This window comes from Halyomorpha halys, unplaced genomic scaffold, assembly GCF_000696795.3.
Source record: "Halyomorpha halys isolate HHAL.00 unplaced genomic scaffold, Hhal_1.1 Scaffold261.1, whole genome shotgun sequence".
In the NCBI taxonomy this organism is placed as follows: Eukaryota; Metazoa; Arthropoda; class Insecta; order Hemiptera; family Pentatomidae; genus Halyomorpha; species Halyomorpha halys.
Window position 1 is genome coordinate 1,173,694 of NW_027116513.1, and position 24,007 is coordinate 1,197,700.

The window sequence follows — 24,007 nt, forward strand, 5'->3', positions numbered from 1 at the left end:
AATAAACAATAACCATGTATAAAATGTATACTTTCTAAGATACGCATAAAAAATGCTTAATTTTATAAATAATTTTTTTCCCGAAAAAATCAGAACAGTCTACAATCTTCCCGTGAAAAACATTTAGCAAAAATGTTTGCCCCACTCGGGGCATTATAACCGAATCCACGGAATGGCAGCCTATGAAGTAAGAACGAACAAATTTTGATTTTTATGTTTAAGATTATCTATATTTTACATTTATAACTAAAAAAAAATTTTATTGTTATTCGCGAACGATTCCAATGTTACCAAGGTGTTACTACAACAATGTGTTGAGGGGAGGGCAAAATATTAGATTTCTCAACAATTTGACAAGCTTTCTTCAATATATTAAAATATGTTTTCCCAAATATTTGATATACTTTTTTTACCCCAACTCTTTCGGATTTATTTTTTCACTTAGCTGTTGGGAATATTGAAACTTGGGAACTTCAATTTTCTTTCTTATTCTAACACAACATTATATACAGTAGAACTAGACAAAATAGGAGATAGGGTAACAAAAGATGAAACATAATTGAATTTCATGTATATTATATTGTTCTTCTCTTGAAAACCCCTTGTTTACAACATCCCAACACATGTGTCTATTAAGGTCTCTTGAAAATACTGCTATGAAAAATTACTTCTTCCAGTTTGTCTTTATTAATTCGCTTTCAGAACATTTTAGACAAAACAGCGTTGAATAGCATTTGTTAAACATACATATCATCTTAGAAAATTAAGAACCTCTAATAAGATACTAAATAATAAATATAAGCAAAAAATTTTTTTTTTTTAATAATTTATTTATTGTTATTTACAACTGTATACACATATATACAACAAGTAAATTTGCTGTAGGTGACATAGTGACATGATACAAACATGTGGAGAATCTACCCACTGATAGAACTCCAATAACATTTCTAGAGGAGAAGATCTCGAGACCATCTTCTTTTCAGACGCCTAGGAGGATTATTAGGTAATGAAGGAGAAGCCAGGTTAGAAACAAATGGATTTGGGTGGTTGAGAAGTTTATTATGGAAGGAACGGTATCTGGTTCTGGCCAAATCGGCAACATATGGAACATTGAGGTCCTGATGGATGACTTAATTTGTGACAAAGTAAGGAGTATTAAGGATTTTAGGAAGGATTTTGGACTGTAAGGATTGGATTCTACAGGAATTTGATGGTTTAGTGGACCCCCAACTCCATATGTCCAGATAGGCCTTAAAATAGTCATGTAGATCAGTCTTTTGTAATGGATTGGCAATTTAGACCGTTTGTCAAAGTAAATGTTGCAATAGTCGGAATCTACGAGCAGTTTCTTGTCTTTTTAGTCTTGTATGAGGATTCCATGTCAGTCGTTTGTCGAGATGTAGTCTTAAGTAACGGATCTGTTCGACAGAAATAAGTGGGGTATTATTAAAGGATACTGTAGGGCAACAGGTAGCAAAAGTTAAATGTTAGTTTTGCCTTAATAACCTTCAATTTTTTCAATCAAATTTTTAGAAGATTAAATTTCCTCTAAAATTCAGACATAATATTTTAAATTACGTCTAAATAGATGTCAAGATCTACTGAAATAACAATTTTATTTGAAGTGGTCCAGAAATTTATATCATCCTCTATCCGAATTAGTTTCCTTATTTATTTAATATATACGTTTAGTTCGAGTATTCATGTCAATTTTGAACATAAATGAGTAAAAAAATTAAAATTGTCAAAACCTTGTAAATACGCTTATTTCAGGAAAATGAAATTTTTCGTCTGTTCAGAAATATGGAAAAATTTTTAAATGAATCTTAGGTCAAAAACGCATTTTCTGACTTCATTTCTTCACAAAACCACGAATTTCGTCATTTCTGGGATTGATAAGTTGATAAAACGTAGGTGGAAATATATAGAAAATGGGGGTAAATATTTTGAATAAAAATATTTTTATTTCATAAAGTTATTTTATTAAATATTTTTTCCTGTAAAAACTGACGTTTCATATGAAACGACCCAATACAACCGGGACATTTAACCACAATTTAATTTACAAAGTATTTTTAAAAAATACAAAATATCTTTTGGAATTTGAAAACTTAAGCAATGAAATAAATTACAAAATAACAACTATTGAAAAATTTTTTTTTTTATTTAATGACAATTTTAACTAAGAAATATTAAATTTAATTAAATAATCATATATGACAGTAAATTATTTTGTGAAATGTAACTATAACATACACAATGAATGGGCCAGATTGTATGTTATAGCTTCAACGTTTGCGTTATTTTTTATAATTATTAATACAAATTATTTTTTATTAAAGGAATAATAATACAACTTGCTACAATCAACGGCAATGTATATTAGACCTTTAATTAATTGTTGACAAAATAATGAAATCAATAATAATAATAAAGAAATATTATAGTTATAAAAATAAATAAATAGTAATAATAATTGAATTATAGCTAAACAATACAAACACAACATAAAGAAATTAAAAATAAAACAATTTAATCTCAATACACATTCATACCTATATACAATATTTGTTTGTATTATTAACAAATCAGTTCTGCGTTCATCTTGACAGCAGATATAATATTTTTGACAGTTCAGATAATTATTTTAATAAATTCTATAATAAAACTACACATAAGTTTTGTAACGTTCACTAACTAGTGTTTTTTTAATTTGTAACCATCTTTGTATACTGCCGGTCAAAAGTTTGGATACAATTTGGGATAAATAAAACTTATCTAAAATATATTTTCGAATGAAATTTTATTACAAAAAATGTACATTAAAAATATAGCTCTATTTCAGCACAGTAAAAAAATAAATTAACGTTAAATTGGTAAGGTTTTTTAATACCAAAAGGTTTTCACAAATTAATAATTAATGACTGAAATTACAAAAAATAAAATGTTCTTACATTTTCAAAAGTTGATCTAAATAATTAAAAATGCTTAATTTACTGCAGAAAAAAAATATTCTATTGCTTAATGTATACACAGGATTGCTGTTTATAACGACCACATAGATACAAGGTATATACCATTATTATAGCGGATTGGCGTTATAACCAAATACACAATGAATGAGCCAGACTAAACATTATAGTTTCAATGTCTTCGTATTTTTTTTTTTTTTTTTTTATAATTATTAATAAAAACTGGATTTTATTGAAGGAATAATAATACAAGTTAAAGTTAGTGTCAATGCGAAATAGGATTTTTTAATATCAATTATTACTATCAAACCATAATAAATTGCTTTATTTAGATGGTGGTTGCTTTATTTACTATCGTCATAACCGTGGTTGCTATTTACGTTAGTAAAAATAAATTGGTAAGGCTTTGCAAATCACAGGTCCCGGATATATACGTCACTATAATACATCGTTATATCTGAGGTCTTTATAAGCGGTATCCAGTGTATATAAAACAGGAAATAAATATTTTAAAAATTATACATGATATCGTGAATGTGCAAGTATCATATCGGCACAGTGGTTTTAATATTTTGACCAGCAGTGCTTTCTTTGCTAGCACTTCTCACAAGAACGTATTTTCATCGTCTTTATACAGCTGGATATACAAATGGTCTTTATACAAGTACATGGAAATGTATTCATTTCCATCCACTAGGAATATCTTGAAGATTTTCGAACGCAAGTCCATCAGTATCCATATTGATGTGGAAATGATTCGAGACCATTCACTATTGTAGTTGCTCAAACTGTTGTCGAGAAAATTGGTTGGCAACTCTGCATTTAGAACTTTCTTGTTTTCTTTCTTTTTGGCATAATTTGTTCCTTAAAATTATTAAAAAAAAATAAATTAGTAAGTGTTAAAAATAAGGGTTATCATCAGACATTTTTTAGATTAGTTTTTTTTTTTAATGCCATACATTCATAGTTACATTAGTTAGTTACATAAACACGTTAAGAAAATAATTATTTCGTAAAAACTGTGAAATGCAGAGGAACGAAAACCAATAAACATTACATTCAAAGGACACATACATAGTCAGTTTGAATGACATGAATGACATCATTCAAAAGCTGGACTGACATGAATCACGAAAACCCCAACACCATCAGTCCCGACTGATACCAACTCAAAACCAAAAAACTGGTTTGGTCTTTTTTTTTTTTTTTTATATGCAAACGAAGCCCTCAATTTCTCCCCAATACTTCAAATTTTGAATGATTGGATTTAAAAAGTTAATCCATCAGTATTACCCCTACAAGATCAATCAGAACGTCCATCTTTAGTTCTACTGAGATTCCCACTGAACGTGTAAGGAACCCATTACACTTTTGGATTTTTTTGGGAAGAGTAGGTTTAGTAACTGAGAGTGATTAAACCAATATAGATGATAGGAGAGAGAAGGTTTTTGAAAACTAGATTAGATAGTTTTTTTAATTAGAGCATCCTTTTTTAAAAAGGATTCAGAAACTTTTGAATGACCCGTCGTTGATTTCTTCGAATAGTGGAACAACTAAAAAAGTGTTCAGATTTAGTGCTTAACATGTTCCAAAGATAGTTTTGTTTTACTGTAGAAAGTTGCATATTTTCATTCTCTATAATTTACTACTGTGGAACATTCCAGTATTGAACTGTGCGCAAACTTTCTTTAACATCATAGTTTGATTGTTTCATAATTTTCAAGAATTTTTTTTCCAACTTTTTACTTCAATAAAATTTGTTTTACGACAAGTTGGAAACAGTTTTTTTTCTCAAAAAGAAAATTTATGATGAAACGTTATTAGTACTTAATGTATAAATTTACAAACACCAAACATGCCAAACATGTAAATTTATACATTAAGTACTAATAACGTTTCATCATAAATTTTCTTTTTGAGAAAAAAAACTGTTTCCAACTTGTCGTAAAACAAATTTTATTGAAGTAAACAATTGGAAAAAAAATTGTTGAAAATTATGAAACAATCAAACTATGATGTTGAAGAAAGTTTGCGCACAGTTCAATACGCGAATGTTCCACAGTAGGAAATTATAGAGAATGAAAATATGCAACTTTCTACAGTAAAACACAACTATCTTTGGAACATGTTAAGAACTAAATCTGAACAACACTCAATTTGTAGTATTAAAAAAACTTATACGTAGAGAAAAACATTAAAAATTTAAATTCTACTATTACAACTTTTGTGTGAGGTAAAATAATTATGAAACTTAGAAGAGCCTACTAAAAAAACCGTTCTTTGTTTAAAAAAAAATGCAAGATTTTGATGTAGTATATAACAATCATATCCCGAAATTTCGCTATTCATTCTAGAATAGTCTGCAAAAGTTTGTTTTTCTTTATTCTAATTATTTAAGATCTTTTTCACTTTTTTCAATGCACATTTAAAAATTTGTATTGTAATTTCTGTGTTATTTTTCGACTTTTCTTTAAATATTTTATAGTTTACAATAAAAATATAACTTGGTTAATTATAAGTTTGTTTTTTTTTCATAAAAACCGGTACGTCTTGTAAATGTTAGCTGTATCTTGTATGGCTTCCATTCTTATTGTAGATTAGTCTCAAAGAATTTTATATCATTAAAAGAATATTTATGGTTTATTCATAAAATAAAAAAATATTAAATATGCCAATTTTTATATTGCTTACTAGTTAACTGTTTATTTAAAAAATATTCAAAATATCTCACCTTTTATTTCACTATACTTATGTTCATAGAAAAAGGATATTCGGAATTCGTAACAGAATAAAATATTCCAATAAACCTGCATTAAATAATAATAATTAATTTCTATTAAATAATAATTACTGACACTCATATTAAATTTCGATATTACCGTTTAGTTGCAGGATAACCCATGAGTGCTCCTTTGTCTACGCATTCCCCTTTTCCGAAATCCATTGAAAGACATGACTGTGCAGGGAATTCGTGACTTTCGATTATTGACTCCGCAAAGAATTGGTGTGAACGCCCATGGTTACAGCTTCCTAAAATAAAAATAAATAAATAAAAAACAGTTATATTAATTTTAAAAAATCTATATTTGTAAACCCTCAGTATAATGCGTTTAAAAATGAATGCAGACTCCTTGGATTAAGTTGCCTTAACACATTTGCAAAACTATGGCAAATTCGCGCTTGCATAAGTGTATAGATTAGCTATTTGGATTACCAATAGGTAAGTATTTGTGATCTTCTAGTTTTAATGATTTGAAGAAGTTCCCCAACTTTGGGGTTTAATAATTAATTCTAGTTTAATACTGGATTAAACATTGTTTTTATAAATAATTTATATATTATTATTTACAACTGTATAAAAATATATACAAGTAAATTTACTGTAAGTGATATATTGACATGATACAAACATTTGGAGAATCTACTCATTGATAGAACTCCAATAACATTTCTAGAAGAAAAGATCTCGAGGCCATTTTCTTTTCAGACGCTTAGGAGGATTATTGGGTAATGAAGAAGAAGTGGGTTTGGGTGGTTAGGAAGTTTATCATGGAAGGATTGGTATCTGGTTCTGGCCAAATCAGCAACATATGGAACAATGAGATCCTGATGGATGACTTGATTTGTGACAATGTAGGGAGTATTAAGGATTTCGGACTGTAAGGATTGGATTCGGGAAGAATTTGATAGTTTAGTGGAGCCCCAAAGCTCAACTACGTATATCCAGATAGGTCTTATAATAGTCATGTATAATAGTCGGATTCGACGAGCAGTTTCCTGTCTTTTCAGTTTTGTATGAAAGCACAACAGCCCAAGAGGAGAAAAAAGGCAGTTATCTTACCCTAATTTTTTATTACTTTAATGAAAACTATGTATAATTACTAGTCAAAACTGACGAGTCTGCCAAGTATAGGTAGGGGGAATTAAAAAGGCAGCTGCTTCTAAACGATAATAAAAATTAATTTTTCTTTCGGAGCTCTATATCTTAAAAAGTAGCAACAACACAAGAAAACGTCATTTAAAGAAGAGTAAATTTGCTAAAATATGAACCCTAATAGAGCTATTTACGTTCAATAGTTCTCGATAGATAGTTCAATAGTTTTTAAAAAGCAACAGAATATACTGAAAAACCAGTGGTTAGCGAATTTATTTTGAGAAATCTATATCTCAAAAACCATTCGACATACAGATGTCTATTAGCACTCAAATTAAAGCTAGTTTAATGGGCTATAAAGTAGTTTAAGAAGTTTATCTTCGCAGGAGTAGTAGTTTTCATGATATTTGCTAAAATAAATTGATTTATAGTTGTTCGGAGACAGTTTCATGTGCCAAATGTATATTTATATGTAAATATCTTAAAAACTACTACCTCTACGAAGATATGTGTCATAAAGTACTGTATAGTAAGTTAAATTTCCTTTATTTTGAGTGCTGGCAGACATATGTACGTCTTATGGTTCCAGACATATATTTTTCAAAAATCAAAAATTTTAACCGAACAACTGGAAATTAACATTAGTGAATTTATTTTGTCATATATCATAAAAACTACTACTCATACAAAGATAAAGGTTATAAACTATTTTATGGTAAATTTAAGTAACTTTAATTTAAGTGCTGACTATCATCTGTAAGTCTTATAGTTCCTGTGATATAGATTTCTCAAAATATATTCACTAACTAATAATGTTTCAGTACATTTTTATGAAATGTTGTTTTTTAAAAAGCTATATCTCGGTAACAATTGAACGTAAATATCTCTATTAGGGCTAATATTTCAGCAAATTTACTCTGCTTTAAATAATATCATCTTATGTTTTCTAGTATTGTTTGTATTTTTTAAGATGTAGAGCTCCGAATGAAAAATTATTTTTTTTTAACGTTTTGAAACAGCCGCCCTTTTTTATTCTCCCGAACCTATACTTGGCAGACTCATAAATTTTGACATGTAATTATACATAGTTTTTATTAATATAATCAAAAATTGGGGTGAAATAACTGCCTTTTTTCTTCCCGGCTCTTGTTCTATGAGGATACCGTGTTTATCCAGACGTAGTCGGATTGTATATTTTAAAATTCTATTTATTTGGTATAAATACATTGTTTCAAATTTTGTTTATCAACTTTAGCGATTTATTTTTCATTTAACATAGCACTAATATGCATTTTTAAAGACATTATAAGTCTAGGTAATTAAATTTAGAAGTTTATGATAAAAACTCAAGAACAAAGTTGGAAGGTAAGATAGTACCATTTATATGAATTTTTATCTTCTAAAACCTACTTTCCTGATATTAACTTTTCTTTTCGTTTCGGCCATCCTTATTGTTTTCATTTTTATGATCTAAATGGAATTTAATAGCCGACTAAAGTCAAAAGAGCACAAGCGTGTTGAAACCGATGTTTGTTGCTTCCCTTGTTTACCAAGCATTTGCACAAGTCCTACATTTGCGGCAAGCGTGCAAACGTGTAGATGCAGCATTATAAACTTACTGGTGACACAATGAAGAATGAAAATCTTCATTTGATGGTAGAAACTTTATTATGTACAAAGTTATCCGTAAATATTATTATCCAAAACAGGAGTAGTAGTAATGTATCGTATTTTGAATTATATGGTGAATTTTTTTTTTAACTTTTCCTTACCTACATATGGTGTATATATTCGGGGAAATATTGCGATAGTGAAAAATTTTGACTTTTGGTTTTCAACGGATATATACCTTTTGAGATCACTTCAGTCCAAATAACCAAGTTTCGCTAAATGGTCTGTGTATGTGAGGTCTAGCTCAAAAACTAAAAACTGAAATTGTATATTTAAGGTGTTTACCATGCATTTGGTGTGGCAATAACATTTTCGATAAAATTGGCTGGAAGTGCCATTTTATCGAATAGATTTTTCACATTTTTTTCTAGAACGGCTCGAATGATTTTGATAAAAACCGATTTGTCAACGTACAATTTAATGGCAGATGGATTTCATCTTGAATGAAATAGTTATAGAGGGGTTAAAGGAAGATTTTTTAAAAAATCGTGTCTTTCAAGACTACGCGAATATCACTACTTTTCCCTTCTCATTTTTGCTTTTCTTCTCTCCCAGTATCTTCTTATCATTTCTGCGTGGATTGCTTCCTCTCTTCCAACCACGCAGTACCCTTCCGTTTTTCTTTATTCGCCGCTAGAACATTGATTTCATTCAATTTTTTTCCGTACTGGTCTCTATCCAGGCAGTCTTTGTCTGTTATTTTTAATGTTTTTGTTCCTCTCTCATTTGCTTCACATATCCTCCTACGCTCTTGTATTCACGGATTCTGTCAAAGAGTTTCTTGTTTAGTCTCCTTTAGTCCAATCCCAGTCTTCTGATTCTTATTTCAGTTTCCATTTACCTCCCTGTAGATTTCCTGGTTGGGTCTTAACCTGTAGCCTTCCTGTGTTTTCTTGGGCCCATAGATTCTCCTATGGGATAAGATCTTTCTCTCTATTTTCAGTAATTTTTCCAGGCTAGGGAGACATGTTGTCACTATTCCATATAAAATTACTGGTTTTATGACCGTGTTGTAATGTCTTATTTTTGCGTTAGACGATAGGTTCTTCTTATTGTAAGTATTGCCTATCACGAAGCTTAGCCTTTCTAACTTCATGATTTTCTCCTTTATGCTCTCTTTCTCCAAACTGTTATTTCATACGATCTCTCCCAGATATTTAAATTTCTTTGTCACTGTTATCTTTCCATATTTCGTCTCTATTACTTTTTTTTCCGTTGTCATAAATTCTACCTTTTCATAGGAGACTTAAGGTACTGCCTTAAAGTACTTTTAACTTTGTAAATTTTAAAATAAAACAGTTCTCATAATTAGCAATAATAAACAATGAATAATTAGGCCTTGATCCTCAGAAAAAATATCGTTCGATTTTCATTCGATCAAAGTTCCTATATCATTCTACAGAGATAGCTGCAATACGCATTCACTTGACTATTATCTTCTGAAATGATCTTGAGATAAATTGTTCGATCTATCTTTGAGAATGCTTTTTCAACACACATAAATTGTTGATCTTGTCATTGAAAGTGACAAGCTGTAAAGTGGTGATTTCAGATTAATACATTTCAGAAGAGATGACTTTGTAAATACGAAGTGAAAGATATACTTTGAAACAAATACATATTGTTTTTTGTTAACTAACGCAATATAAATTTTTCGATCGATGCTTGCTGGTTTGAATCGAATTACGTTTTAGAAGTATTTTGATAAGAATCAAATATTGCTTATTTCCTCAATTTATTTATTTATTTTTTTTTTTTAAATTTCCATTTAACCAAGTAACCTGCCCAGCTCAAAAACGAATCACAAATTATTTATTTATAGCAGATGTATGGCTGGAATGTTACATAAACTTTTTTAAAAAAATCGAACGATCAGTAGTACCATTTTATATAAAACATTTTACACTTTCCTATGATTTTTCAAAAAATTTAGATTAAGCCCAATAAATCAAAGTATACTTAAGTATTGTTTAGTATTACTTAGGTCTTGTTCTCTTTGAAATATTTTGGCAGGGCTTAAATGACAAATTAAAAAAGAAAAAACCCTCTAAAGTACCTAAAACAATGGATAAATATAAAATATTTCTAAATAGGTACCTTTAATTTTGTGTATTCCAAAACGTTAAGCAATGTATAATAACATACTAAACAATAGAATATAAAATATCAAAGGTTATGTATATAAATAATTGACCATATTAATTCAAATTATGAAGAAGATGGTCACAAGAAAACAAAAAAATAGTTAACAAATATTTATTTGATGTTTCGCCCCACTTTGTGGAGCTCCATCAGGGCTAAAAAGATACAAAAACAACTAAAAATATTTTGACATAATAGGATAAGGTACAAAAAATAAATTAAGGTAGGGTTAAAATTATGTAAATATAAGTGAAACTAAAATTATATACACATGAAAGAAAATTTAAAAAAATAGGAAAACTATTAAGTTAAAAATGAAAAGGAGACCTAATAACACGTTCATTTTTAACCTAATGTTTTGTGTAATTTTTTTTTTTAATATTCTTGTCATTGTCTATTTTATTTCTTCTTTTCTTTCAGGTTTATATAATTTTCTTTTCACTTATATTTATATAATTTTAACCCTACCTTAATTTATCTTTTTGTATCTTATCCTATTATGTCAAAATATTTTTGTTGTTTTTGTATCTTTTTAGCCCTGATAAAGCTCTACAAAGTGGGGCGAAACATCAAATAAATATTTGTTAACTATTTTTTTTTTTATTTTCTTGTGACCACAGACCTGAACATCTTCTTTATAATTTAAAATATGAAATAATTTGATAATCATTGTTTTCCCTGGTTATTATGACAATAGTCAGATTTTACTTTTTCTTACCTATGTATTGAATATGTAACTTGGAGGAAGTATTGTTATCCTGAATAATAAAGACATAGCTATTTTGAAATTTTCAAGTATTAATTTAAAATCAAATTGAGTGGTTTGTGAAAGTTGTGTGGTGCATTTTTGATCTTTAGTTTGAGGATATAGGAAAATTATAGAATGGTTAACAATATATGGGGTTGCATTATAACCGATACTACTTAATCCACTAGACTGAAGTGTATCATAAAATAATATAACTTTTAAAATACTAATGTTTAAAATAAATAACAATCTCACCGAAATCAAACCAACTACAACCGGGTTGTTCCTGGCCTCCATTTGGATAATAATCGGCTGTACAGATTGGATCAAAAATACCCAAATTACCACCACAGGTATGGATACAATCAACAAATTGGGCATCTTGGGCATCCAACCTATCCTCCGGCTTTGCAACATCAAACCCTGGCAGAGCAGGATCCAAGCCTGTGAAAAAAATATTGAATAAACTTTACTTTAAAAATATGATTCATTATAACAAGGACTAAATGAGTGCATCTGGAGATTCCAAAAATTAACTTTATGAAGCAATGCCATGGTATTTGATATCTTTTTCAAGTTCATTGGAACTACCTTTTGGAAACCAATGATCTAACATGATTGATGGTCATCAATTACGAGTTTGACAATAGAGAAATTTCAAGGATTAAAACTTGAAGTCCTACAACTCCCATTAAACCAACCTGCAACCATTTACCTCTTTTCAAAACCTAGGACTATTTTCTAAAAACCTGAGTATTTAAAATTGGCTATAGGATACCGAATATGTTATGAAAATTTATTATATTTTTTAGGTTTTATAAAGGAGAAACAAAAACTTGATCTATTGGAAGACTAGCATGGAGGTCAAAGAACTTTTTATTGATAAATAAAATTATATTAACACACCAATCAATGTGCTCGTTGCTTCCCTACTGAATGGGCACTTAAAACAATAAACACATTTACAGAAAACCTGAGATGTTTACCAGAGATCCTCGCAACTTTTCTTTTATTCAAAGATGCTCCAGCAAATCCACAAGCCTGTGCTCCCAGACTGTGACCAATGAGGTGCATATCTTCTAATTTACTTCCTTGAAGAACTAAGAAATCGACCATTTCGCCAATTATTTTTCCAACTCCTTTTGCCTTATATAAAACATTAGTATAAATATAGGTATAATAGCTCCAATCTACTCCAATTACATTGTATCCTTCAGAACTCTGGTTCAAGAAATCTATTAGATTGAAAGACAATGAGTCATTAAATTAAAATCATTTTAGCTTACCATATTTTAATGAAATAAAATAACGTCTTACTATTTTTTATAGCTTGTATGGTTTCGGAGTTAATGTCGTTAAAAAATCCATGAACGATGAACTTGGTCTGGTCCTTAAAATTATAGTTAGATGAATTTAAAGCCAATGAATCATTTAGATAAAGTCTTTGAGATACCTTGGGGTTTTCCCTGTACACAAGTACATATATTTATTTATAATAATTGAAAATGATCATTATTTAGAAAATGTCAAATAGTATGATTGATTGTTTCTATAAGGATAATCTTGAGCTGATAAGATTATAGTTTAATTAATTTATACAATCAATTCATAATTTATCATTAGAAATATTATACTAACAATACAATTGTAAAGAAAGAAAAATTATACTAAGAAAAATTATACTAACAATACAATTGTAAAAGAAAAATAATACTAACAATACAATTGTATCATGTCATTATTATAAGACAAGGAAAAGATTTCTTTTCACATTCAGCTTAAGTGTTGCCTTTAGTTCATTTAAAAATCCATGAAATATGCATTTTACTATAATTTTTTATTTCAACCTAAACATGGAGTGTTCACTTGAGATATTATAAGTATTATTAATAATTTTTTTTTTCATTTATATATCCCTATTATTATCACAAATTTAATGCTATGATATTAAATTTATGATTATGTAAAAAAATAATTGAAATGTAAAAATATATTGTATTTATCGAAATAAAAATATGAATAGTTTGACAAAAAAATCATAATTCTCATTGATGGGTTTCTATATGAAATCACCTCAGCAATGAATCTCTATGTCTCAGATTTTCATAATTTCTTGTGTATTAGTTATACCAATCATGTAAATACATTAACTATATCCATAAATACATTGTAAATATATTTTTCATATTTTGTACATGAGTAGTTTTGTTAATATCAATTTTTAAAAATTGTAGAAATAGCCACTACACTTTGGCCAGATAATGAGTCATCACACCTGCTTAAAAGATTCAGAAAACATGCCTTAACTTTGAGAAAACTATAAGTGGTTGTAGTAAAGTAACATAACTGTTCTGTAAATAATAGTAGCAACTGAAATATGGGATTGTTTTTCTCCCAAGTAATATCGTTTGTCAATAATATATTTTAGCAAGATTATTTGCTATATATTATTCAATAAATGTTTCATCCAAGTAGGCAAAATTTAAACTTAAAATTAGGTTACTCTTTCCAGTTAAATGATAAATTATAGCACCTTCTTAACATTTAGATATTATTTACTCCTGATTCCATCATTCCATTATCTTGAAATTAAACTGGAATCTAACCAATATAGATAATAATAACATATATTAAAAAAAAAATAAGATTTTATTTTTGAAACTTCAAAATTAAAATAACATTGAAATTAAAAATCTTTAAAACATATAAAAATATGTTTTAGTTGACACTATATGTATCAAGTGGAGGCACATGCCACAAGCTTTACAATGAGCTATCAAACATCCTTCTAGCACAACTGCGTTTTATACAAAACATGATGAAATTTGCCTATTTCTGTCATTTTAAAAATAGATACTAAAAGAACTATTTAAAAATGGATCATAGTAAGGAAGCACTACCCTTCCCTTAATGTAATAATCATTATAATTTGTTTCAGAAACATAAAAAAACAAAGTTACAAAATATAACCTTAGGAACGTCAGACATTAAAATAGTTTTAAATTATTTGTTCTTTTTTTTTTACCGCAACCCTGACCATCTTCTTATATTTAAAAAAAAAAGAAATATAATAAATTTTAAAAAGCAAAACAATACTTTACATAACTATGCCCTGTTCTTATATTATAGACATTGAAAATTTTAAATGAAACCCATCTATTAAAGAATCATCAACTATAAACAAAGAAAAATTCTTACTTGGTATATAAATGGAACTGCACTTTGTTAGTGTCTATAACCTCTACCTCATTATTTGGAGAATTCGCACTATCAAAATTCACATAAACCATTTTTCCATCAAGATTTTTGTATATTCCCCAATGTTGGGGACGGGGAACACCACCAAAGCTATCTAAAATAAAATTATAAAAACAAAGCTGTATTTTTATTTATAAACATAAACATAATATTTGGTAATAAATTTACCAAGATGTTGAATGAAAACAAAAATTATATAAAAATTGAAAATACACAAGAAGGTTAGAAAAAACACAGATATTCCTAAATGCACTTATGCCATGATGATATCCATTAAGCAAAAAAGTGGAAATAAAAATGATCGAAAAGAAGAGTGTGGATGTGACATTTTCACTGAATTAATGATATTTGGTATAGATTGGTATAGAACCTACCTGAAAGATCCCGAAAATGACCATGAACATTCAAACTATTTGTCAACAAAATTATGCCAGAAACCAATATGAACATATGGAATAAAACTGTAGGGTTCTGTTATATCTCAAGTGTCCAGAGAATACAGTCGGTACAATAGATATTATTATATAAAATAGTGGACACAGCATTCTACTACACTACAATTGACCTACTTACAACCGAGGACCAAAACATTCCAACAGTTTTAAATACTGCCTAAGAATTCTGGAACAATTTATTTAAAAGATTGGTTTTTAACATGGAAATTTATTATAGACATGCTAGCACCTTCCAGGAACCCAAACAGGACATCCTGACAAGTACTGAGTCAACTGGCCTATACTTATTTCACTCAGTCACTTCCTAAACTGATATGAAAATTGATCAAAATTTCAATTTACAATACAGTGTTTTCGTTTTTTTTGTTGATAAAATAAATTACTGGGTATGTTTTATAAATACTGCTAGTACAGAAGTAAAAAATGTAAGAATTCCTCAACTTCCAAAAGAAATAATTTGTTTCAGAATGAATTGGAGTTAAATAATGGTAAGTTTTAAGTACATATCTTTAATTTTATTGATTTGAATGAAAAATATGCATTCATAAATTACAATTTGGTCCCATTGAATAGCTAAAATTTTAAAAATAGATATTTTGTAAGTTAAAACATTTTTTAATCAGGTAAGGTTAAGAATTCGGTACCACAATTAATATAAAAATTATTCGTAAATTATGAGAATGTTCTGATTAATATCTTAAATGAAATCAATAGTTAGTTACATTTAATTTCTGTTTTATTTCAATTAAATAAATAATTACTGCTAATATCTCAAGTATATTTTTAGCAGTACACACACGTCTTATAATTTTGTCTTAATTAATTAATAATTTTAATCAGTAAGCACCCTGGTTGGTGAGGTCATGATGAAGAGCCCTTCTATCTTCTTGTTTGAAATTTGTTAATCTTAAAATCACATTCAGCAAGCACAGTCCTTTATGGCTTCAATAATGCTAATATCTTTTATAATAAGTACATGTTTCAGTAATATTAAAATTCTTTATTTGTTAATTTTAAAGTAAATTGCAAAATCAAGTCTAGGAAAAATCCTTTTTTATTATTTTTTTTCTCTAGGACATTATTATTTCACTGGCTTTCTATATGCTCTAACTTCTACAATAGTACTGAATAATTTTATATTCATTTGAATAAACTATATTCTCAATCAATCTGATACTTAGATATGTGTGTTAAATAATTTCAATGAAAAATTGCATACAATTCTGTCAAAAACCAACAACTAATTAAAGATAATTACCTCAAAGACATTAAATAAAGCAGAAGTATGACAAGACAATAGACTTACCAAGCACTTGAACGAAAAGTAAAGTAATCACTAATAAGTTCTGGGTCATTGTTATCAGATAGAAAATACAGAAGGAATGATTATTATTGTTGATATTTATTTCCTTATATATTTATCTGTTTAGTCCTAATAGAAAAAAAAAAATGATACGATCATAAGTTGAATGATGAGACACACTTCAAATGTTTATTTACTTCTTATTTTATTTCACTTCAAGGGTTGATAACAAAAGACTGGAAATACCAACTACTTTTTTGTAAAATGATAAATGTGCAATACTCTCAAGCACTTATTTATTAAGAAATCTTTTTTCTGTTTGATAAAATCTGTGCAACTGATTTTAAAGATAAAGAGGAATAACTGTCTATTTTTAAGTCACTCACATTTGATATATAATTTTAGATGTAACCTGAAGTGACCAATAATTGGAACCAAAAATAAATAAAATAATAATTATCTTATTTTTCAGACTAATCAGAGATAGAGACTGTATTATGCCATGGATTTGTTTATAATTTATATATTAAAAATGAGAGAGAAAATTTCTTTTTTGAAACCAAGTTCCCATATACAGAGACATATAGGCATAAAAAAATACATATATATATATAATAAAATAATTTTGAATATACTTATTGTATGATATAGGTGTCTAGTTTAGTACTTGCAACCAGGTCTTTTGTCTTGCTATTGCTTTCATTCCTACTATGGGTTAAACTTTGTTAACAAAATAAATAATAATGATGAAATCTATTTTTTGTTCATCTTCACTAATTAAGAAAAAACATATCCTGAAACAAATATAGAATAAAAGGAATCTCAAAGTTAAATTTAATAATGTAAACTAGCAGGAAATAAAGAGAAAAAAATATATATGTCAGACAGCAGACAGAATTGTAAGATTATTTGCTATATGATAAATAATTCTTAATATAAATGATGAAATGCTTATATAAATATTTAATTTATCATTAAATCCATGCAATTGATTTGAGTTTTAAATGTAGAGGACTCGGTAAAGTTGAAAATGTAGTATTGTTAATCAGGAATAGTAGCTGATCCCAAAACTAATAAACTGAAGTTCTGGATTCATCTTATTGTAATCCCGGATTTGTTCTTATGTTATTTATTGCACTAAGTAGCATAAAAAGTCAGAGATTTTTCTGAGTAGCTATAACTTCCTTATAATTCCCTTTCTGTAACTGTAAGCCTGAAAAATACAAACTCTAGTTTTGTTTAAAGATTTAAGGATATTATTACAGGTATGTCTTATCCAAGGGATAAACTTTCAAATAGGTGTTTGCTTAGTAGAATGGTCAAATAGATGTTATCCCATTCCAAAAGACTTTAGAAAACTGGAAACTAAACTAACGAAGAAAAGGAAGCTTAACTTCTCATTGCAAGAAATAAAATATATTTTCTTCTTCAAGTTTTAAAACATTTGAAAAAACAAAACACTTGTGGTTAGAGAGAGAAGACTAAGATCCAGAAGTAAATATTATTGTTTACGGCCAAAGCTAAGCTATTCAAAACAAATAGTATTCCATAAATAAATGAAAATAAAATTTAATAACTCATTTTTTAAATTTAATTAGTATCAATAAAATCCTGTTTTAGTAATAATGTGTGTCCTAAATGTGAATTTATTTATTTCTAATATGTCAGGTATTTTTTATAGAAACAATTTACCAAACACAATAAAGTAGAGATAAACCATTTATGACTTCCCAGATAATTCCATTATCCAATTTCTTTAATTATGTGTTTAAGTTTTGGAATTTTAGTAATTGTAGTTAGTTTATTAATCAATTTTAGTTAAAAAAAAAAGAAAAAGTTTTTATTATTAAGTTCAGTATACTTACTTGTTGCTTTCTCAGATATATATAAAATTCTTACTTTTCTTCAAAATTTTTTTTGTGATAAACATAAATACAGTACAATACAAAAAAAAAAAAAAGTTTTATTAAGAATTTATATTACATGTGACATTTGTAATATATTTACTACAAACTTGTAATTATAATAATTATTAGTTGTTCGGATTTGAGGACAAAAACTGATGTTAGTTGTCATTGCCCTCGTAACTTAAGAAAATATATTTGATTTATTGAGTTTTTATATCTTTATTATCCCTCTAAAACAAAAATAGGCATGGATTAGTAAGTGTATTATGTGAAGGAGAAACTTAGTTTACATTGAGTACTATCTTTTACTACCGTGGCTACTTGAAGGTCTTAGTGAAATACTCATCTTTGTATTGAGATGATTTTATTGTTGAAACTCTTATTATTATATCTGGAAGTGAGGGACCTCCATGAGGTGATAACTATTGGTAAATATATAGATTAGTTAAAGAAGCAGAGATTTTCGCCTTTTTATATGAATGAACAAATGGCAATTTATAGTATGAGGTTATATTTCATATCAGAAGAAGTAATACAATGGTTTTAAAAAATTCAATACTGTTGATATATTATTCATCATTGCCACTCAAGGCCCTGTAAAGTTGTCGACATTCTTCTATAATACTTTATGTACTGAGGAACCACCTCAAAGAAGTGACCCTCAGTGATCGCTACTCTGCATAGTTGGCACTTGGGATCTCTCCTTGTTATTTATGATTAAGAACAATGTCCAATTCTGAGTTATAATTGATTATAGGTATGAACATGCAACAACCATCTTTTTTTTCATTTAAGTTCAATAATAAATACATAAGTGTTTACAAAAATTAACAATTATTGAAAAAGTATTTTTACCAATTTAAGTTTAGAATTTAATTAATATTAGGAATAATCAATTCGGAATTTTTAATTTAATTTAATTTTAGAAGGAGCAAGCAAAATCTTCATTTAATATTAGAAAAGTATAAGATAGCAGGAGCTCAACTGAATACTCCTTGTGTCTAGAATTGTCATTAGTGCTGGCCTCTTTTGCCAGTTAATTTAACTGTTTCTTTAGTTTCGTCCAGAAGTAATGTTCCATTTCATATTTCAAAACAATCTCTAACTTTGTATTCTATTCTCAGATGAAAGGCAAAATGCTCCCAGTAAATTCTAATAATGTCTGTGAAAGTTAGGAGAGTTTTACGGACATATTATGGTTCAAACCTGAGTTATGAACATAAATCATAATGGAGAAATAAAATGTAATATTTGAGTTTAGTTTATTAATAATAATAATAAGGCATAAAATCTAAAAAATATTGATATGTCCCCATTCATTTCCAAGCAGACTGCACCTCCAAGTTCCCCAGCTTACTTACCTTAAAATACCCCTATGGCAATAAAGAGATACCTTTCCTCATTAACTACATATATATTTTGGGTTTTGTACAATAAAAAAAAAAAATAATTATTTTGTAAATTAATACTATGGGAGAGTAAGAAAAATATGATCTGCAGACCGGAGGGTTATAGTATAATTTTATTGATATTCTAGATGTAAGTCTCTAGATATACAGTAGATTGTTCTATAAATAAAATTTAGGTTACAAAGAAAACGAAAAAATGAAAATAGAACTTGTAGTAATGTTAGATTCGGATAAAATTGTGGGAAGTCATGATTTTTTTTTCATGAACACAGGATATCGGCAAGAAAAAAAAATTATAATTTTTTATTACTATGAAAATTCAAATTTAAAGATTTCAAAGGACACATGAATCTGACTTGATTTCCTCTAAAATATCTTTTTTTGGCTTACTTTCATGTCTTTTAGTAATTTTTTATACATTTAATTATTATGACAAATAATCTTTTGTTCTTGTTCTGCACAAAACAATAAATCTATTGGTATATAATAACAATTAACTATATATAGAGCAAAGGCAGAATATAATATAATTTATTTTAAAAATTTAGATGAAACATTATTATTCTCAGCTACTAGAGTGCAAGGAAGGAACCTTCAGACATATGTATAATACTTGTCAACCTAGTATCCTCCCCCTCAAAAAAAGCTTCATTGTGATGATGATAGTAGAGCAGGGATAATATATATGAGAAGATGGTTGGGAGTGCAGTCAGAGAACACAAATAAATTTTAGGCACTGATAAATAAGTTTTTAAGTTATATATTTAAGCAATCATGTATGATATCTTGAGATATGATTATATTTAATCAACTGGGAAATATATTGTATCTAGAATTTGACACATATTGCTCTAGTATAAGAGGAAATTTATAGGAGCAAATGTTTCAAACATGTACATTATATAAATCCCTCTGTTTGAAAAATTAATTTTTCTTTGTTACTGAAGAGTTTACTTTTAATGTTTCTTGATACAGTCTATAAAGCCTCTAAAACTAGATACATACTACCAATTACATACCATCTCAAGGCCCAATCAAAACAAAGTTTCTATGCACACTCTTTTATGGAAGTAAAAAAGGAAGTGGAATATAAATTTTTAATGAAGAAAGAAGTAAATAATGGACAGCTATTTGTTTTGATTAATGTTACTTTGATATTGTTTCAGAATCCACAACTTGATTAATAAATAATAATGCCAAAGAGCTTGCAGAGATGATACTTAAGAAGTAGTATTTCTAAAACAAAATTGTTCTTAATCAATTTCCTTTAAAATAGTTTCTTTTACTCCTTTCAAAAACATAAGTTACAGTTTTTAATATCACTTCATGTCCACTATCAATGTTACTTTCACTATCAAATAAATGGTGGTTCAAAAAAATCTTCTCCACAGAGAGAAACTGCAGAAAAACAAAATTAGGATGAAAATTAAAAAAATTTAAGCATTGAATTAAGCAATTCAAATTAAACTAGAATATTATATTATTATAAATAGGGGCAATTCAAATTAAACTAAAATATTATATTATTATAAAAAAAAAATATTTACAAAGTTTTTTATTTTTACAATACAGAGTCAGTAAATATCAAAAAATACAAAACTCTGAAAAGGATAAAATAAATTTGTATGTACAATAATGGAATAAAGAACTGATAATCCTCATAAATAAAGTTCAAAGTCTATACGATTTGATGTATAGAACTGTTCACTTCCACATTTTCGCACTAAGACTCCACTTTTAAAGTGTCCACTTTCGGACCATTTGGCCATCTGTTCCGTAGAATAGGGACCTTTCATTTCTTTGCTGCCTTCTTTTTCTTTATACTCCCACATGATGACTTTACCTAAAATTGAAAAATTAAAAATTACAGAATTGGCAGATCACAATTAATTTTTTAAAAATTCTACTAATCATAAAAAAATGTTATGTTACATTGAAGTAACATGATATTCTGATGATTTTTTTTGAAGTGTAATTATGTTAAAGAATAAGAAAAAATTATATTCATGTATGTATGAAAAGTAACAATGTATCATGAATTACGAGACCCACATTGGAATATAGTATAAGTGAGTTTACTTGAAGATGTAGCATTGACATCACAACGTTCCCGATAACAACTAATGAATATTGTTACCAATAAAGAACAAAAATTAGGAGATTTTAATTTATTAATTTTCTCAACAATAAATAAATTAAAAAAACATTTTTTCATTTCCATAACCAAAAACATTATTAAAAAAGTCTTTATGATCGTTAAACTTACTTTCTGAAGGAGCAGTATTCATCTTATTTTCAGAAGGAACTTCAGACAGCCTTTCTTTTTCTTTATCTCCAAAATCATCAGCATACATGTCTAAGACGGGTTCCTCAGCCTTGGATGATGAAGCAGCAATCTAGAAATAAATTAATCGGTATATTATATTTTGGAACTAAAAAATACATTGAAACTGTAGAAAATTACGACTTTATTTACAACACATGTAATTTCTCAAATTATAAAAGTAAGTAAAGTATGGTGACCATTTCCTTCTAAAATTACCTGAATCCATCAACAAATTGTGACCCCTATGCATTTATCTAACTAGAATCTATTCACCACTTGACAAATTGTATTAAGCTCCACAACTATTTTTATTTTTTAATAATACATTTAAGATATTGGAAATAGAATAAGGATAAAATGGCCATTTTTATTAATTATTAGGAGTAAGAAGCCAGAAAGAATAAGATGGTTTTTAGAGAAAGTAGATATTACTACAATTTATTAAGTACAGAGAACTTTCATTTTCATCAAGTTAATAAATTAAAGTTTAGATGAGTAATGATAAATTTAAACAAAACACATACATGGAATGAATAGGCAGTTCATAATCAAAATTGAAATGTATAAAATTAATGAAAACAATTTTTTTTAAAAAAAAGAAGCAATTCTTTCCTAAGAATTTATTGTAAAAAATATTAGCATATGAACTAGTTTACCTTTTCTGAGATGAATTCATATGTTTCCTGATAAATATCCATGTTTCCCATTTCAGTGAGAATTTTGTTGGCTAATTCTGTTAGTTCGGTAACCTTTTCTGGATGTCCTGTATTTTCAGTGGTAAGTTTTCCGGCCTTCTTTAACTTTAATCTCTCTGATGCTGATAAACTTTTATTTCCTCCTGGAATATAGTAAAACACATTAAATACAAAATAACAAAAATTGAGGAAAACTAACAAATGATTAGACAGAACAAAAGGATAGTAAACAAATATCGAAGAAAAGACAAATGACAAATTCCTGAAGGAAATCTATCTGTCAATTTCTCAAGATAAAAAATTAAATCAATTTTTTAAATATATTAATTTTTTTCAACCTTCCAAAACTCAATGTTTTGGGCTCTATGACCTGTCTTTCAATACACCCAACAACTTATTGTTCTTTTCAACTTTTGTTGAGATATTGTTCATTCTTTGACTTCAAGAACCCACGTTCCAAAATTGTAACGATTATAATTATTATTATTAACTGGTACAACACTCCTGAGGGAGCAAGACTGCCTACAACCTTTACCACCATTTCTCTAGTGTAATGCTCTCCAAATTCAGATGCCCAGAATGGAATTAGTTTATTAGCCACACCGCCTGCCCAGTGTAGCTCAGGTCTTCCAACACAAATAGGAGTTCCTCCAGCATCTTCCTCAGGATTTGAGTCTTGGTTATTCTTGTCAGATGTCCTACCCAGCAGAGTCGACTTATCTTGATGACGGTGACCATGTTAGGATCATTTTTTAAAGGATCAACAGCTCAGAATTAGTGCGCTACCTCTAAATTCAACCATTACATACTGCTCAATAGATTCTACGCAAGTTTGGTTTCCAAAACCAAAAGTGAGAGTCAGTTCCTGAATTATAGGAATTTTCTGGCTTACCGATCCATAGGTCAGCAACAGGCATACCACGGTGGTCCCAGGTACCTCCTGCCTGCTCCTCCATATTGGATTCCATGATAGTACCTATTTGCAGCTGTTATCCAACGATAGATTTTAGGATCAATGTCATTTCCAGAGTTCACCTCAGTTACAAGATAAATATAATTTTCGACTTTCTCAAAGATGTGCTCACCAATATAAATGTATCCATCACCATGACAGACACCAATAGGGTTCGCATCCTTGTACTTGTCTTTTTTTTTTTTTTAACTAGTTCCATTTTTGTAGACTGCCTTTGTAGGTTTCACGTCCATCCAATCACATTCATGTCATCAGCAAAGATCATAGACGA

The 24,007-nt window shown here is 28.1% G+C and overlaps 2 protein-coding genes across 2 annotated transcripts; both read right to left on the reverse strand.

The window, feature by feature from the left end:
- Window positions 1–1,945: 1,945 nt before the first annotated feature.
- LOC106680439 (pancreatic lipase-related protein 2) lies at window positions 1,946–16,527 on the reverse strand. The gene is made up of 8 exons (XM_014420153.2): window positions 16,430–16,527; window positions 14,609–14,762; window positions 12,728–12,876; window positions 12,397–12,645; window positions 11,666–11,854; window positions 5,855–6,005; window positions 5,707–5,782; window positions 1,946–3,839 (listed from the first exon to the last, which is right to left on the reverse strand). Exons 1-7 carry the CDS (start codon window positions 16,476–16,478, stop codon window positions 5,710–5,712), a joined length of 1,014 nt encoding a protein of 337 aa, XP_014275639.1. The 5' UTR covers window positions 16,479–16,527; the 3' UTR covers window positions 1,946–3,839; window positions 5,707–5,709.
- Window positions 16,528–21,271: 4,744 nt separating this feature from the next.
- LOC106692094 (CD2 antigen cytoplasmic tail-binding protein 2 homolog holn1) lies at window positions 21,272–22,906 on the reverse strand (the record flags this gene model as incomplete). Its single annotated transcript, XM_067053278.1, is given in 3 exon segments — window positions 21,272–21,585; window positions 22,009–22,138; window positions 22,725–22,906. Coding segments are annotated over 3 exon segments (497 nt in total), but the record flags the coding sequence as incomplete, so codon positions are not given.
- Between the last annotated feature and the right edge of the window lie 1,101 nt (window positions 22,907–24,007).

Bases quoted from the DNA above. Each gene is read 5' to 3' on its own strand.
- LOC106680439 (XM_014420153.2), bottom strand. From the start codon at position 16,478: ATGACCCAGAACTTATTAGTGATTACTTTACTTTTCGTTCAAGTGCTT. The intron at 12,646-12,727 runs GTAAGACGTTAT...TCAATCTAATAG, and splicing joins CATACAAGCTATAAAAAATA to ATTTCTTGAACCAGAGTTCT. The intron at 11,855-12,396 runs GTAAACATCTCA...TTTTTTTCACAG, and splicing joins AAAAGTTGCGAGGATCTCTG to GCTTGGATCCTGCTCTGCCA.